The sequence below is a fragment of the Leptidea sinapis genome, chromosome 12 (assembly GCF_905404315.1).
Source record: "Leptidea sinapis chromosome 12, ilLepSina1.1, whole genome shotgun sequence".
NCBI classification, from domain to species: Eukaryota; Metazoa; Arthropoda; class Insecta; order Lepidoptera; family Pieridae; genus Leptidea; species Leptidea sinapis.
Window position 1 is genome coordinate 11,354,194 of NC_066276.1, and position 18,096 is coordinate 11,372,289.

The following is an 18,096-nucleotide window of genomic DNA, read 5'->3' on the forward strand; positions in this document are numbered from 1 at the left end:
CTATTTATATTCTGTAGTCTGGTTTTAACTATGTACAAGTAATTGAGGTACTACTTACCTCACAAGTTTTAAAGACCGAAAAATGTCATGCAATATTCAAGACATAAAATAATCGTATTTAGTATGGATAACTGTTTACTATAAACATTGGATTAAAATGTTTTTCAATAGTTAATACTCTAAGATAGTCAATACACAAGCTTTAGTAATTTAACCATTTATTATTATTACAAGTTAATATTGATTTAAAAGAGACTAACATTCACGAGTGATGTTTCACGACCTAAATAAGAGACATTTGATGTGATATGATTGAACTATTTCCATAGAAAAAAATATTATAAAACGATTTAAACTCAAAACTTAAATATTTTTGTAAATTCGCGGCGACATAATGTATGTTATCGTATAAAATTATGGTGACTACTCATTCGTATTGCTAAAATATATTCGTATTATACAACATTTCAAACTATCGTACAAAGAGATATGTTAATTTTTTCCTCAGCTAAACACGTTCTCATCGAACTAATGCACAACTCTCGCACGTGATCAGAACTCTATTTCAAACTAGAAAGTTGCTATCATATTTATAAACCTAATTGCATCACCATTAGTTAACGTAAACTATTTTTCTTTTAGCGCCAATTAAGATAATTTGGATGTCATCATTTGACCTCTAGTGACGTCAATCTGGGTTATCAATCATTTTCCACACAAAATTCGAACTTAAAATCACGTATACATAAATGTGAACGCGCCATAACTTAGCTGATAAAGTCTACGTGCTAGAATGTGATGAACATATTGATTTTAAAACATTTCATCTGGGCGAATACTACTGTAACATCTCCCGGATACTTTGAGATAGATTGTTCTATTGTTGTTAGTCTCAGTGTGCAGTTCCTTAATAAAATTCAAAATAATATCCAATAAAGTTATAATGGATGCGTGCTGCTTGTGGTGCCAGGTCGACCTGTTATAGTTAATAAATCATTGTATTTATTGGATTTAGTTAATAATTGTGACAGTGATCACGACCACCATGTTCACAAAGCATCCAATATACGATAATTTATATGGGATTTTTCATTTTGATTTATTTTAATATTAGTGGATGCAGCACCTTACATACTAATGTGCTATGTATATTACAGGCATTGTAAAATACTCTATTTGATTAAAAAGAGTTGCCGTTGAGTTTATTGTATGTTCTTCTCACGAGCTCAACTTTTTACGAACATAATATGGTAAATTCAGTAATTTAAAAGAAATATTTGTAGTGACGATTCAAAAGCGCTTAGCTTAAGCCTATTTGGATAAAGTTTATTTGACTTTGACTTTGACTATACTATGATACTACCACTTAAACAATTCACGTCAGATCACCGCTACTACAATTTCTCTTTCTTTTAAGGCGACACTAAATGCCAGCGACCTTGAGCGATATGAGTTCACGGCTGCCGGCCCGCCATCTATGTAACAAAGCCAATATTTTCCAAATTCTTGGGTGGAAAACAGTTCATATGCTTGCAATCCTCGTTATTCACTACTAATCTGAATAAATGAACCTACACAAAGACGTACAAGCTATAAGAATAACTTTTCTGAAAGAAGTACCAAAAAAATGCGCCACGCTATGCCAAAAAACTTGTTTAACTTCAAAGAAAAGTGGTAGTTCGAAAAGGCTCGGCAGCGTTAACTATAACCAACAGCAAGCATTAGCAACCTACAAATAAGACTTAAGGATATGTGTAACAGGATTAAGTAGTGTTCATAGCTCCAAATGCTATACTTTCACCACAAAACTTGTCTAAAACTACCCGTTTGCGTGTTTTCTGCTTACACTTCGCCAGAAACTCCGCCGATGAAATTAAAATGTAATATGACAGTATTCATTGTACAAACACTATTTTGTACTTCTTTGTTTAAAATTTCTCAGGTTCAGGCTGAAAATAATAAACATCCCTTATCGTTTAAGTGTAAGGCCTGTTATAGACGAGATCGACGCTTCATTAACTTAATAATGGCCTGAAAAGCATTGTAACGATGTCGATTATTTTAGTGATAGCTTTCTTGGTTGGCTGTACATTTATTTTGTTGATCGCATATTTTACAATTCTGGAAGAACCATTATATCAAAGTCCAAAAACTACTTTTCACAATTCCAGGTCACAAAGGACTTATTCTCTGGTTGTGTACAAAAATAATACCTCGTATTATAACCACCTTGTACGTATGTGTAGATATTATAGTGAATTATTTGTGAAAAATAATAATCTAGACATATTTAGTCAGTTTGGCATAATTCAAGTATTGTGTCAAAAAATCATATATATCTGGAATTAGTTCAATTTATAAGACATAATATTGTAATTATTTTAAGTCGTTTATGTATAGTTTAATATTTTTCTGTTTGTATAATATATTCTAAACTATTGTTGTAAAGGACGGTGCGCAGATAAACTACACATTTCAGATATTTGAGTTTTCTCTCCGAAATAGTTTTAGACAGTAACGTCTAACATAAGCGATATTTCCATATTTTTGTTAGATGTTTTGACCACTGTTATTGCAGAGGAATACAATTTGAATACAGACATTGACGTCAGCATTTGATGAGAGTCAATAAGGGTACATTTTTAATGCTATCTGCGGCGGAATGGAGAGCTTCGTAAATAAACTAATGTATGAGAGATGATTGTTATCAATGACTATTTAATAGAGCTCGTTTCATATCATGAGATATGAAACAGCTCGATACGTAGATATAGTTAAAGCTTAAAGATAAATAATACTGAATTTAAAATAACTTTGAATTCCTAATCTTACTTTATAAACTGTATATGCAAAAGGAAATGTGTTCTTACTACAGTACTTTCACTGGGAGGCTCCTTTCATTCCGGTACAGGAAGCCGGCTATATTATGGGTACCACAATGGCGCCTACTTCTAACGTGAAGCAGTAATGTGTAAACATTACTGTGTTTCGGTCTGAAGGGCGCCGTAGCTAGTGAAATTACTGGGCAAATGAGACTTAACATATTATGTCTCAAGGTGACGAGCGCAATTGTGGTGCCGCTCAGAATTTTTGGGATTTTCAAGAATCCTGAGCGGCACTGCATTGTAATGGGTAGGGCGTTTTAATTACCATCAGCTCAACGTCCTGCTTGTCTCGTCCCTTATTTTCATAAAAACAATATAGTTTACACTACACCTTCTCGGGAAGTCGTATCGATGTGACAAATGCGTCAATTATTACTTAGAAATATGCAGGCGGAAAAGTTATATGACGCGGCAAGAAGGAAAAAAAATGTATGAAAACCCTTTTCAAATAAATTCCTTTCTTTCATTCTGGCTTTTTAATATTTTGATGTAAATCATACTGGCCATCTGTGACCAGTGCTGGCTGCCACAATGACAGAGTCTGTCAGTCACTTTGAAATATTTAAAGACTGTCAAAATGACTTTATATGCTCCATGTGTAAAGTAAATATAATTAACTTAGATTAAGGATTGGTTTCGGCTGCGCTCCAACTAAATACCGCAGGCGTAGTCGCAAAGTGCGCCAACTAATACTACACCCAAGTAGGCGTACTTGAGCCAGCCTTGATCAATGTGTGACGTTGACGTGCCACATGTTCTGTAAAACTTTGCTAATAATTGAAACAAAAATACCTGGTTGCGTAGTTAAACTTTTTAAAAATAATACCACAAGAAATAAGAAATCGATGGGATCACATATCATCAGTAAGTTTTTTTGTATTATAATCAATATTAAATAACACGATTTGAAAGATGCCATTGAGTGACAAGATGACACGCACACAAGCATCTAAAAGTTCCCGTAGTAAAAAAGCTATTGTTCTTAGGTAGTGCGGTATCTAGTTGTAGTACAGCGGAGACCAATCCTTAATCTTAAACTACTAAAAAAAACTATAAATATCCTTACTCGGGTATTAATAAGGCTCACAGCTTTGCGCTGTGCCTACGTTATAAAAATAAAAATAAAAAAGCCTTTTATTCCCATACTAAATTACATAATTAAGTTAAGCTAAATTTAAAAATTAAAACAAACTTATAATTATTGTTAGTAAACTTAACATAAGCCTAATATTATAAGAACTTAAAAAGAGAATAGTTTGATGTTAGTATTTTTTTTTCAATTCCTTAATAATAAATGTTTAATTAGTAGTATGGGCCCCTCTTTGGGTCTTGAAGGCCTCCTCCATTTTTTTCCACTATTCGGTCTTTGCCCAATATTAGCCAGTCTTTTCCAGCGTATTCAATCACATCATCAGCCCACCTCTTACACGGTCTTCCAACTTTTCTAATGCCCACCGTTACAATCTCGTATTAATAATTTCCTCTTAGGGAATAACGTATTAATAAAAGGAGCATACACTTTAGAATTAAAATATTGAACCATATTCTACTATCCCCTTGATTAACAGTTGGTCCTTCAGTTATTAGTGGAGTTTAATTAAGAAGTACATCTAACTATTTCATTAAAGTTACAATCATAATATTAGTCTTATCATCATCAACATATGAAAAATATGTTCTGAGAAAGGTCGCATGAAAATTCCAATGTCAAAACATTACATTCAAACATAATTAAACATAATTCTGTGAAAATGTTTGTTGAAGACTCGAAGGTTTTGTGGATCATTGTTTGACTTATGTTTAAGTCAATCCGACACGATTGCTTTATAAAGAGTGTTAATAAAAATCTAAAGGTATTTAAAATTAAAAGACGCGTAACAGATTTCAAATCTGCCCTTGCTGCTTATTATGCATATGCACATTCTAGATTATCATATGGAATATTAATATGGGGAAACTGTAGTGAAATAAAAGATATATTTATTCAACAGAAAAAATGTATCAGAATTTTAGAAAATATTCAGCAGATGGATTCACGTAGACCATATTTTATTAAACACAAAATTTTAACCCTCACTTCAATTTACATCCTAGAAGCATGTAAATTTGTTAAAAAACATTCGGACTTATACTCAACACTACCAAATAACAAGCGAAATAATAGAAATTTAAACAAATTAAAAATTCCCCGAACAAGTATGTCATTAGTGTCATCGAGCCCTCACCACATGGCAATAAAAATTTATAATCACATCCCAAACGAAATTAAAAATAAAGAGAAGCCTTCTCTATTTAAAAGACATCTTAAAAATTTTTTAGTTTCAAAATGCTTCTACGATTTACCCGAATTTTTTAATAACAAGTGTGAGAATTAGTTACAATATAGTATAAGAATGTAAAAAATGTATAAGACTTATTTATTTTATGTATAACGTTGCTGTGCCCTTGCAGGGCGTCACATATTGTCTATCCATTAATGTACCAACCATCCTACTGTAAAATGTGACTTGCAATTAAATATTTTGATTTGATTTGATTTGATTAATTCACATACACGCATACACACACACACAACACACACTCACTCCAAACCACACACGCACAAATACCACGTCTTATTATAAATATTGTAAATCCATTATTAGAAGTTAGTTCTACAATAGTATTATTATAACCTAATTTAAGTTCTGTGGATTTTGTGATGTATTAAATAAAATAAAAATAAATTTAGACATCTACAGCGGGGACCTCGCACATGTATCGAACGGTGTGGTGTGAAAGCAATCATTTCCTCACTTTTGTTTACAGAAAACAACAATAAATTGAACGATTTGTTTAATCAGAACATAAAACGGAACGTTGTTTATTTAAAACTGGAAAGATATGGCCAACGTGAAAATAATTTCATTCCTTTCAAACATCTGTCGGATCGAATCAATGGTGATGATACATAAATTGAATTTTGCAGTTTATATTCTGCAAAAAATACAATAATAAGACAGATATAATATATATATGTATATATATATACATTGCAGAAGCTTCACATATATTGTGAAGGAAGAATTATTATTAAGAGCTTTTTGCTTTCTTATTTGAACTTTGAAGACGCTATTTTCAAGCACCAATCGAATTTGAATATGTATTTTTCTCTAAAATATATTAAAAAGTTTCCATATTAAGATGCGCGCGCATTACTGTAGCACAAAAGTAACAGATTCAAGTTGATTCCTAAAATTTTCTGACGTTTGCGTCATTTGGTCATATTGGTTCGATAGAGTTCAAGCCCATACAGCCGTATTCATTATTTAATAATTAATTATTGTCAAAGCCATCTTTGCAAGATTTTTACAAAATTGTTCTTTCTAAAAACGTAGAATAGCACGAGGAATAGCACATTTTAATAATTTTTGCTTCCTTAGACAGTATAACTTCTTGCGAGCATACTTAAATACACGCACAGTTTTTTTTCTATAAAACTATGACTGTCATGACCATTACAAGAACCTCTAAGTATGTAGTTAATACCTTAATCAGCTCCTAGTACTTTGAAGGTAAGTTCTAAAATAAGATTAAATCCACATCTCGCGGCCTTACTTTTCTCCGTACAGTTTTGTTTATAAAGTGATCGTGTGTTTATAAATGATCGATAGAGGCTATATAAACTTTACCGCCCGAATTGCAATTTCAGATGTAAATTTCCCACATGTTAACAATGGGAGCGTCAGTAAATTATAGAAGGAAGCGTTACAGTTTGGACCACTGTAACATAAATAAGACTGTCTGCTCGATAAGGTTACTTGCAAGATTTACGATAATAAATGCAAAATGTCGCAAGAATATAATTTTACTTTTAAAAGACTGTAAGCTTTGTTATATCTTTTATCTGAACTTGTAGTTATACACTATATAAGGACTGGTTTTGTCTAGTCAATCAAAGTACTTGAAAAACCGTAAATTAAAGTTAATTTCATAGATACAGTATTCCTGGAAGAAGAAAATCAAATATTTACCATATTCTATTGCTCATAAGTACAATAATTCATGACATTCGAATCACGATAAAGATTTAAGCATAACGCAACTTCCAAGAACCATCATAGTTCAATTTACTTGATGTCATACAAAAGGACAAACATTTTCCATACTGAGAATCGTTTCTTAGCAGATATCGTTTAAAAGAATATGAATTCAATGACCTTTGGAGATCAAACCTTGAATTCTAAAGTATATTTAAATGATATAAATGACTTTAAACAACAATGTTACTTTGCCAATCTCTGAAGTCTAAAATTGTCAAATACAAAGAGAAGGTATACTTTGCCACGACCTTGTCAATAGTTCGCCAATTATTAGCTTCCTGTTTTATTTTCGAATTAAGTAACTGTCTTAAGAACATAATACATTTCAATTATGATTACATAACATAATAAAATATATACACGTCAATCTCTAAATAGCTTTTTGACTTTCGAGTTGATATAATATCAATACAGATGTCCACGAGCCAGCAGCGTGTATGTCTCGAAGAATTTGCCTTGACCAGCTCTTTCAACCTTGGTACATGAAGGCATGATAGCAAACGAGTTTCATTATGCATTAAGCGGTAGGTATAAGCAGAATGAATTGAAAATGAAACATAGATCTAACAATGACTGTTAACTGAAATTGAAATTACCCGCGCTCAAATGGACTGTTTCTGTTTCTTCCACAGAGGCAAACAATTGTCTTGTCGACGGAGAGGACGATCAGGGAGTTGTGTTCTAGCACCACGCCGACTTCGCAGTTTTCCTCTTTACACTTCATCGCCTCTAAGGCGATCGGAGCGAAGAGCATCGAGGCGGGCACGGCACTTGACACGTTTGGGCGGCGTGGCGACGTGACGACGTGACGTGGGGCGCTCGACACGTTTTGGCGCAGACTAGCGAGAACCGACAGCCGTCCAACACTCCCCAAACTGCGGAGTTCGTGCCGCCACGGCCAGTCGCCTGTTTGCCACCGGAGCCGGCGCGGCGGTGAATATACTACTGGCGGCGAAACTCGCCACCACGCCTCGCAACCGTGGGTGTCGACTGTCGACCGTCGCCGCAGTCACGCTGTACGTACTTCTCCCGTTACCTCATTGCCATGCCATGTTAAGGGGGCACGACCTCGCTCCCAGGCCTACGTCGAATTGATTGCTACAAATTCCATGCCATGTCCTAAGCTTAATTAACAAGAAGTTTTACTGGAATAGGCACAAAATACTCAGGTAGTCCTCTTAACAAACGGAAAAAACTTACTTCAAATTTATATGATATAATAATATTGACACACTTTTACACTTATTATCTTGACCCAAACTAGGCATAGCCTGTACTATACAAGATAACGATATATTTAATACAATATGCTCACATAAATACATAGAAACATCAATGACTCGGAAACAAACATCCATATTCATCATATAAATCATATAAATGATTCGAACCCGGGACCTCTAGCTTAGTAGTCAGAGTCACAAACCATTCCGCTATATGGCTCGAATGGTATATGGTACCTACCTATATTAATGGATGAGGCTTGTACCACTAAAGGCGGTCCTTATGTCAATAATAAGGACTTAGAATACCAACAATTCATTTTTCTATTCACATTGAAAATTTAACTCATACTAATAAATAAAATTGACTAAACATATTGTAAGAGAAAAAACATTGCGTGCGTACAAAGTACACATGTCAGAAGTGAAACCTGCATGGTGCATGAACCTCTAAACTGCATATGAATTCCTGGTACGTGTTGCTAGGATGACACATGATTTCAACCGCTATGAAAGACATTCCTACCACCACTAATATATATAATAATATGTTCTCCTGGTGTCTATGTAGTAATACGTCGTGCGCTTGGAGTCAGAATATATTAAGGTATACTCGCGCCATACTTAAGACAATCTCTTCTTTAACTATGATCGCCTGGTACCAAAACATTGTATTATGCTTCCTGTCTCATTATTTCCCCATGTTAAATATTATGAATTGATGTGACTGCACTTTTTACTGTCGCTTTTTCGTTTCATTGACTTTCAAATCACAACGATTATAAAAAAGTTTTCACTTCAATAGTATGCATATTTCTGTCTCATTCTTTGCCGGCTTCCTCCTATACATTTTTGTATTTGTGTCTCTTACCTGTCGTTTTTTCCGTTGTTGCAATCACAACGATTCTAAAGAAGTTTCACTTCAAAAATAGCTCAAAATAATAAAAAAAAAACTAATTTAACTTAGAATACCTTTCCCGCCCTTAGCGATAGTATCTGACATAAAATTTTCCAAATCGAGTAAAGTACTCACAATAAAAAATTTCATATCGATGAATTGATTACCTCATGTTTTCCTGAAGTTGAAAAGACTTCCATACAATAGCACTTGTAATGATTATTAGTAATATTCATCTCACATTATTCCAGCGTGACAAACATAATATTTTGGTGTCACACTTATCCTTAATTATTCATATTGAAGTCATTGTTCGTTTGTTTTAAATTGTAAACATTGAGCGATGTCGCCAATATCATACAGCTGTTACATCCCAGGTGTTACTGAATGAGAAACTTTTAACATCAATGATAAATCATGATGTGAAAGTTTGATATTCTTGGATCAAATGAAACTATCGATTATTGCTTTCAATTATCGAAGAATCACAGCTGAAGTTAATTTGTTAAGCTATTGACGAAATTGTCCTTTAAGATGTTAATAAGGTGGTTGGATATGTAAACCATGGATAATAGGTTTTTTTTTATCAAAATAAGGGACGAGACGAGCAGGACGTTCAGCTGATGGTAATTGATACGCTCTACCCATTACAATGCCGTGCCGCTCAGGATTCTTAAAACACCCAAAAATTCTGAGCGGCACTACAATTGCGCTCGTCACCTCACGTCTTATTTGCTCGGTAATTTCACTAGCCACGGCGCCCACGGCAGAAATAGGAGCCGTTGTGGTACCCATAATCTAGCCGGCTTCCTGTGCACTGGTATTATAGGTTGCTTCAAGTCAACTTCTAGTTGATATATTGCATCAACGAGTAATAACTCTTAGGTTAGTAATGTTTTTTAAATTAATATCACATATTAATTTCTCGTGTGTAATTATTATTTAGATCTATCTCTATAAAACTCTTTCTATGCAATTTAATTCCGTTTTTATCCTTCCGTGAAAATATGTTTCTGTTTCCTATAAGAATTTATGAATTCTCATGGGAAAGTCATTTTTTTTTCGAGAGGGGAAGATTACCTTTATTTAACATAATTAGGTCGACAGGCAAGAAGACACAGTGTTGGTAGGTCCCCCATAAGATTGCCCGACGATCTGGTCAAGAAGGCCGGAATACGTTGGATGAAGGTAGCAACGATCTTCGTGGAGATCGTTGACGGAAGCCTTTGTCCAGCAGTGGACGTCTTCCAGCTGATAATGAAGGTCGACAGGGCCTATATGTCAGATAAGCGGAATTCCCCTACCGACTAAAAACTAAACTTAGATCTCAGCCGCGAATCTCGGACCATCGGACTGCATGACAAAAAATCATTTAACGAACTCAATGCATTGTGTAGTGTTCGTCCAAAGCTGTGTAGCCTCCACTCTTATTTCTTATTAATTAGGTACGTCTTTATATAGTGACGGACCCAGTAGGATGTGATGAGGGCTGTATCGCGGTGTAACAGTTTAAGGTTCAAACAACCTTTCTTTGGAAATATTATGTCGAAAGCGTACCTACGGACTTTTCCAAGATTTGTTTGCGCATTGAAGAAAGAAATTAGCGAACACCTGAAATGCGTACATTGGGTCGATTAGTGTGCAAACCCCGTGGCCATTAAAGATCAATGTATATTAATAACATTTATTATGCTAAATGGTAGCTCTTAATCGCGTAGTTAGCCAAAATAAACGGCAATATTCGCGGACCGTTGTCCAGACGCTAAGCCCTGGCATAGTTCCAACACCGACCCGGCAGACCTTGGTAGATCATTGTGTTACCGCTGTTTTAATTGTTGGTAATATACTGACATAAACGGGAACCTTGGAACACGCGAGTATGCTGTATACAGCACGCGTAGCAACTATAGAAATATTTTTGTATAAAGAAAACAATAGACTATCGCTTTACAATGTTACTTAATCTAATATCTCAAAATAAACAGAAAATCACATTACTGCTTTGACTGTAGGTAAATGCGTATTATCGGTATTACACCCAAATATAAATACATAAAACCAGTTTAATCCAGTTAAGCATAGGGCTTCATGATACCTTATTCGTCACAGGGATATCAAATGTTCCATCGATACAGGTGACATTGACCCGACACTTTAAACACTAACTAATATGGTATTCGATAATTATTCTGTATATTTAGTTACCAAATACGAGCGAAGTACTTTGTTAGCAAATAATTTTGTTATACATAAGGTCCTTCAAGGACAACCCATTACATATTTGAACCGGATCTAAAGAATTAACGATAATGAATTGCCCATCATGATAATATTAAGCAACTTACAAAAATTTTAATATATTAAAATTGAGGTTTCCTTTGGGTTAGTGATAATAGCTGTCAGTCCTAACTGAAGATTATTTGTAACCATCATTGATCTTGAAGAACACAAAGTCGTGATCGCAAAATTACGAAACATCGACGCCACATACAAAGATAGTATTTTTCATAGTTTGTAAGAAAGCTCTTTGTGATCATCAATGACTGATGTAAACCTGGTTATAAACCTGTTATTTTTTTTAATTTCAAATAAATATACTCACAGTTTCTTCAATATTTTTCCGAACGAGAGCTTGATAATGCTAAGTAAAAGCATTTTTATTTCACTACAACACTGTACACTAAAATTACCGTTAATCTTAGTAATAAGTTTTTAATTAATTCTAAATTCCCGACAAATTTTGCTTAACAATGAATATATTATTAAAAGACAATTTTGAAGCAACTCATAGGTCAATTAGTATAATTTATAGTTTTATCAAAACACACAATCGAAAAGATGGACAATAGAACACTGTCGCGTTTCTCACAAAGAATTGACATTAACTTTTTATAAACTACCCTCAATTAGAAACAGTCTGTTTCATCACCAAGCGGTTTCTTAATTATGATTTTTTGTCAGTTCCATAATTCATTTTACTAAAAAAAAAACTTTAAATTTTTTCGTAATCGTAGTAAGTAATAAATATTATATTTTTTTATATTTCTGGATACCTTGGTCAGTTGTGTTATGCCTGGAGAAAAGCCTGCTATAATGTGGTAATTTCACTTATGTATGTTTTTTCACACCTTCCCACAAATTATCTAGCCCTACGGCCTACATCTATCTGTATCTGCATTAGGTATAGCATGTACTGTAGAACCGTTGAGACCTACCAAGCAGCCTCTGAGCTCGAATCTCGTCCGACACAAATCGCTGTGTTTTAGGTTTTCCAACTCATAAATGAACATTTATTGTGAACAGCAATGCTGTTGTGATTCAGCTGGTTTTCCAAGATAGTGTAAATCGCTGTAATGGCATGCCAACCAGGTGACCCACGTATATTCGCGTTTGTCTTCCTCTACACAAAAAATAACAATACATAAAATCCAATACTTAAATTATTTAAGTTTTATTTAGCTAGTTTATTTACCCCTACCTGAATGTTAATATAAACCAGCGTTTAGGACGCATGATGTCAAATAGTGACCGTCTGTGAAATTGTCTAGTGAAATTCATATTTCGTTTCTTGTTCAGTATGAGTATCAATATTATGTCTATCATTTGTGGTTTTAATATGTCTTTCAAAGATACAAATAAAATAATGAAAGGGCGATTGTTGTGCTTACATCCTTGATCCTTGCAAACTGGTACTACCAGTACTCATCTACGTTCTACCACCTTGAACACAGCACACTCTAATACCGCATAAATACTGTATAATATATATGCAATACATAATATAGGTATGTTCTTTGAGTTTGATTACTATGACTCGATATTTGTAAAATGATATAGAATTTTGTACTAATTTAAATAGCTGTAGAAATATAGTTTGTGCTGTTTACAGGATGCTACGATATGGGTATGACTTCAAAAAAGTCCTCTGTTGTTGCATAAGAATGCATCGGTGATCACTCTTCAATAAAAAAAAAGATGTTTATGGTGCGACATTGAGTTTCTAGACTATTCCGAAATCATTCTATAATTTATTTCGATCATAAATACAATCTTTATGCCGGAGCATTCCGGCACATTTTTTTTCGCTGCCTAGTGGATAATGCAGTTAACCATTTTGTTTTTTATCGTGTACCGCAAATAATTATGAAAACCTGCATATAATTATGAAAACGGCATCTGAATTCAAAATAACTATTTTTAATTTTGTTGTAAAAGGCAAATGATATTGAAAAAAGCATCCCATTTTAAAATATTCATATTAAATTATGTTATAAGCAAATTATATTGAAGGCATCATAAATAATTGCAGTGCAAATAAAATGAATAGTAATAACGGATTTTCCAAATGTCCCTTGCAACACTCCACCCTACGACCGGTCAAGGGTCAACGGTCATGATCGACACACATAAAGGGACATCACGGAAGGTGAGCACCCTATTCTATTACTGATATTATAAAGCTGAAACTTTGGTTTAACTTAACTTTAGAAGGTTTTAGATTGTTTTTTTGCAAGCTAATCTCTGTAGCAGTCGGGCTTCAGTAATTAATAATATTTAATAATGACGGCTAGATTTATGAGGAAAATAATAGGCTACACCTTTAAGTTGATTGATACCTTGATTTTGTTGTATGTTAAGTATGTTGAAACAATACCGTTACGAAACTGTTTTACAGCCCAGTGGTTTGCAACTCTGCCCCCTGGGCTAGAAGTTGCGTGTTCGAATCCCGGTAGGTGCAAACATTTATATCATGATTTATGACATGGATGTTTATATGTATTTATTTATGATTAAGTATTATAAAGTATTTAATAATATATCGTTTTCTTGTACACATATACAGGGTATGATTAGTTTGGGGCTAAATAATTTGTCTAAAAGTGTGTCCATATATATAATATTAAATATTATATCGATATCCTATTGAATATAATATGCTGACTACACACCTAATAAAAATTCTAAGCACTAAACAAACTTAACTCTTTTTTTCGTTTGATGATGTAATGGCTGCATATAAAACTATTAAAGTAATCACTACATAATATACAACAAAGTCCTCCACCCCGTCTGTTTGTCTGTCTGTTCGCGATAAACTCATAAAATACAACACCGATTGTCATGCAGTTTTCACCAATAGATAGCGTGATTCTCGAGGAAGGTTTAAGCTGACGAGAAGTTATCAGTTACCGCTTGTTAAGTATACGCGGTACAACCGCGGTGCAAACCCAGTTCTCTTTATATTTTTTTTTCTTTTTGTGACAATAAGGGACGAGACGAGCAGGACGCCCTTCCCATCACAAGCAGTTAGCTTGTGACATAAGATGTTAATTCTCATTTGCCCAGTAATTTCACACATAACTGCTTCACAGCAGAAATAGGCGCCGTTGTGGTACCCATAATCTAGCCGGCATCCTGTGCAAAGAAGCCTCCCAGTGCTTACATACCTACTCCTGTGTTACTCAAGAAAAAAATCTTATTTAGAATAGTTTATTTGTCCACAGACAGGAAATTACTCCACCGACTGGGAATGCATATACGACGCTGAAATTCTGAACTTTTGCCAAAATGAATTGCACTTCAGAGATCAATTAACCGTTTAAATTTCTCGTAAAGAAAATACGTATTTAAAATAATAAAGTATAAAATATAATCGCAATTTAAACTACGTACTTAAATTGATTTATTAGTCTGACAGACTTTAGATTGCTTTGGAAATCACACGTATTAAGGCTTCATATTCCCACCATGATCACCTGGACAATATTTTTTTTTAACACACACGTTATAAGACGAAGTCCTTTCCTATCCTAGACGAAGGCTATGCCTGATGCAATTAGAGCGATGCATAGTAAAAGAATAAGTGTCATTAATTGCTAGTATTTTTATGTGCACGATGTGTTCGGTAATTGCAGGAACACGATTTTTGTACTTGGTCTTAATTTAGTGAATTGGCATGTGTATCCAGCGTTGGTTGACCTTAAATAAATAAATAAGAAACATATTCTAGAGGCAGTGAGTGAGTAAGAGAGAGACTAGACGAAGCTTTGAAAAAAATCCTTATCAATACAAACTAATAAATATAAGTCTGTTATAATCATGATAAATTCATTGAAAAACTGTTCTATTAGATCCAAGAAACGATGAAAATCCTTTTTCTTCGAAATTTTGATGATTTGAATTAATTTTCACAAAGTACCTAGTCTTTTAACATATATTTCCACACAAAGCTAGTGAGGTGTCCCAATAAAGAAATGCATAACAATATATTAACTACTTCAAGTTGAAACCATATTTCCGATTGAAAATAATTGAAATAGGTGTTTGTTTATCTTCAGTCACGAGGGAAGTCTCGTGAAATCAGAATTGTTGAAATAACATCGCCAAGCCTCTCAAGTATACTTCAGTTTTCACCTTTCATTTTACATTTCAACGTTTTGAATACAATTATGTTTAACGAAGTTAGATTTCCTTTCAGCAATTACAAATACAAAGTTAATGGTAGGTACTAGACAAATTATTTTGGTGTATTTTATTCACGTTAAGGAAATTGACGTATTTCCGCCTTTTTTTGAATGGCGTATTTTAATGACTATCCGGCTTGAAAAAATATCTTCAAATAGGTAGATATTATGTTAGGTGGCAATCTTATTTTTAAATGCCATTGTTTTCTTTTATATAGGTAGATGTTAAAATTAAAAAGATATTATTAGGATTTCAGTTTTAGCAAAGTTACGAACAAAGATCGATCGAAGATATGCTCGTAGTTCTGATGTCGATATTACTACACACGTCTCGAGCCATACCCGCGTGAAACAACGCTAGTATTTTTTTAATGAAAATAAGGAATGAGACGAGCAGGACGTTCAGCTGATGGTAACTGATACGCCCTGCCCATTACAATGCAGTGCCGCTCAGGATTCTTGAAAAACCCTAAAATTCTGAGCGGCACCACAATTGCCCTCGACACCTTGAGACATAAGATGTTAAGTCTCATTTGCCCAGTAATTTCACTAGCTACGGCGCAGTAATGCTTACTCATTACTGCTTCACGGCAGAAATAGGCGCCGTTGTGGTATCCTTAATCTAGCCGGCATTCTGTGCAACGGAGCCTCCCACTGGTGAGTAGAGAAGATGTTATACTTAATTGGGACCGCGCGCTCCAAGAACTTTGTAATAAATTATTTCTTTCTTTTCTTACGGACTTGAATAAAAAAAAATATATAGAGCCAAAGACGCTCTTTCGTTTTTTTTATGAAATAGGAGGACAAATGAGCGTACGGGTCACCTGGTGTTAAGTGATCACCGCCGCCCACATTCTATTGCAACACCAGAGGAATCACAAGAGCGTTGCCGGCCTTTCGTACGCCGTTTTTCGTTGTATATGTACAAGGCCTTACGTAAGTACATGCATACGGAGAGATTTATTAAGAGGCGAGCAACTATCGTGTGTTAACAGACTGTGGTGTGATTAGTATTGATGGCGGTGATATCTCATTTGACGGATGTACGCCCATATACATGCCTCTTCCAAATAAAAACTGTGCTGTTTTTAGGTAACTCAAGAGAAGAGAAGAGGAGGTGACCCGTACTCGCTATTGTTTTTCCCCCTTTTCCCTAAAAATAACTCTCGTCGTTTTATTAGAAAGATCTTTTGGAGTTACGAGACATTTTGAGGATGACCATCAGTTGACATAGTTACCGTTGGATATACTGTTGATGCCTACAATCAATCAAGATTTGAATCAAATTATAGATAAATGGTCATATTATATTATTATTCCTGTGATCATAAAAAGCAAAGAGTTGGCGTATGATTTTTATGACCACTTTATTGCTTTCGAGCTCTTATGATAAGTAGGTGTGAGTACATTCGTGTTATAACGATTGTATAACAGCTTAAATACTGTTTATGTTATTGAAAATTATCGTTACCTCAATTTATAAAGATAGTGATTCTGGGATTTTCTTATCGTTATCATATTCATGACCCACTGTGAAAGCAAATATGATAACACACAAGTAGGTATTAGTAAGTATTGCTGTTTCCATAGCTTGTGGCACAAGGGTTTGTAAAATCACCCTTTAAAAAGGTTTGAATAAATCGACAATAACACGGCCCATCACTACATCTTTGGCAAACTGCTCGCTTCGTATACTGCCACGAGCTTTGGTTATAGCGTATATATGCAATAATATAACTTATTAATGATTTTCAAGCTACATCCAAGAGTAAACGGAAATGTCCTTTACTCTTGACTCTTTCTAATAGTAAGCTTAATGTTCGGCATCATTTATTGCCCAAGGACATCTGAAATACAAGAGATGAGCAGAGGGGAGAAGAAATTTTAAATTAAACTTTACTTCATCAATCTCCAAACATGTTACCTAATCAATATTAGTATTTTTTTTATATTTAATACGATTATAATTATGCAAGCTCTTATTTCAGATTACCTACTTTATTGTGAGAGCCAACAGCACTATGATGAGGGCCACGAGAGCCATCGCGATCACCACACCGCCAATCATGTAATTCGCATCATTCGGTGCATCTGGAACAAAACAATACAATATTTTACATACATTATTTAAAAAGTAGGCAACATATCTCTACATTCAAACAATTTGGTTTGATCTTTGGAGTGGAATTACTTTTGTATTTTTTGCACATCCACAATTATTAAGACATGATAAAGAAAGTTCAACCATAGTTACTTGTTTTTATTTGTTTCGGCTTTATTAAGTCAATCCTCCCAGGGTTTTAGTAATTACATTTGTCGGCAAACTCTCATGCGAAGGATAAATGATAATTCAACAAAAGAAATACCACCAAGCAAAACTGAAAATACGAATCACTTCTCAAAGGTTTGGTATTCAACAGTTGATGTATTCCATACTCTTTCTGGCTGGCAACAGCCAGCTGTATGCAAATATAATTCGATCTTTTCGTGTTTTATGTAAGAATTAGACATGACATTTGACTGTCCAAGAAGTGATCATCATTA

At 34.2% G+C, this 18,096-nt stretch overlaps 1 protein-coding gene and 1 long non-coding RNA gene across 4 annotated transcripts in view; one reads left to right on the forward strand and one right to left on the reverse strand.

The window, feature by feature from the left end:
- The window catches only part of LOC126967243 (uncharacterized), a 255,670-nt gene that overhangs the window by 4,028 nt on the left and 233,546 nt on the right, over positions 1-18,096 (reverse strand). For all 3 annotated transcript variants that reach the window (XM_050811733.1, XM_050811736.1, XM_050811734.1), the window contains one exon: positions 17,550-17,643. In XM_050811733.1, the coding sequence (XP_050667690.1) occupies positions 17,550-17,643 (94 nt within the window). The remainder of the gene's footprint in view (positions 1-17,549; positions 17,644-18,096) is intronic.
- LOC126967272 (uncharacterized) lies at positions 7,608-17,801 on the forward strand. The gene is made up of 2 exons (XR_007729953.1): positions 7,608-7,983; positions 17,541-17,801. It is a non-coding gene; the product is annotated as an uncharacterized LOC126967272 (long non-coding RNA).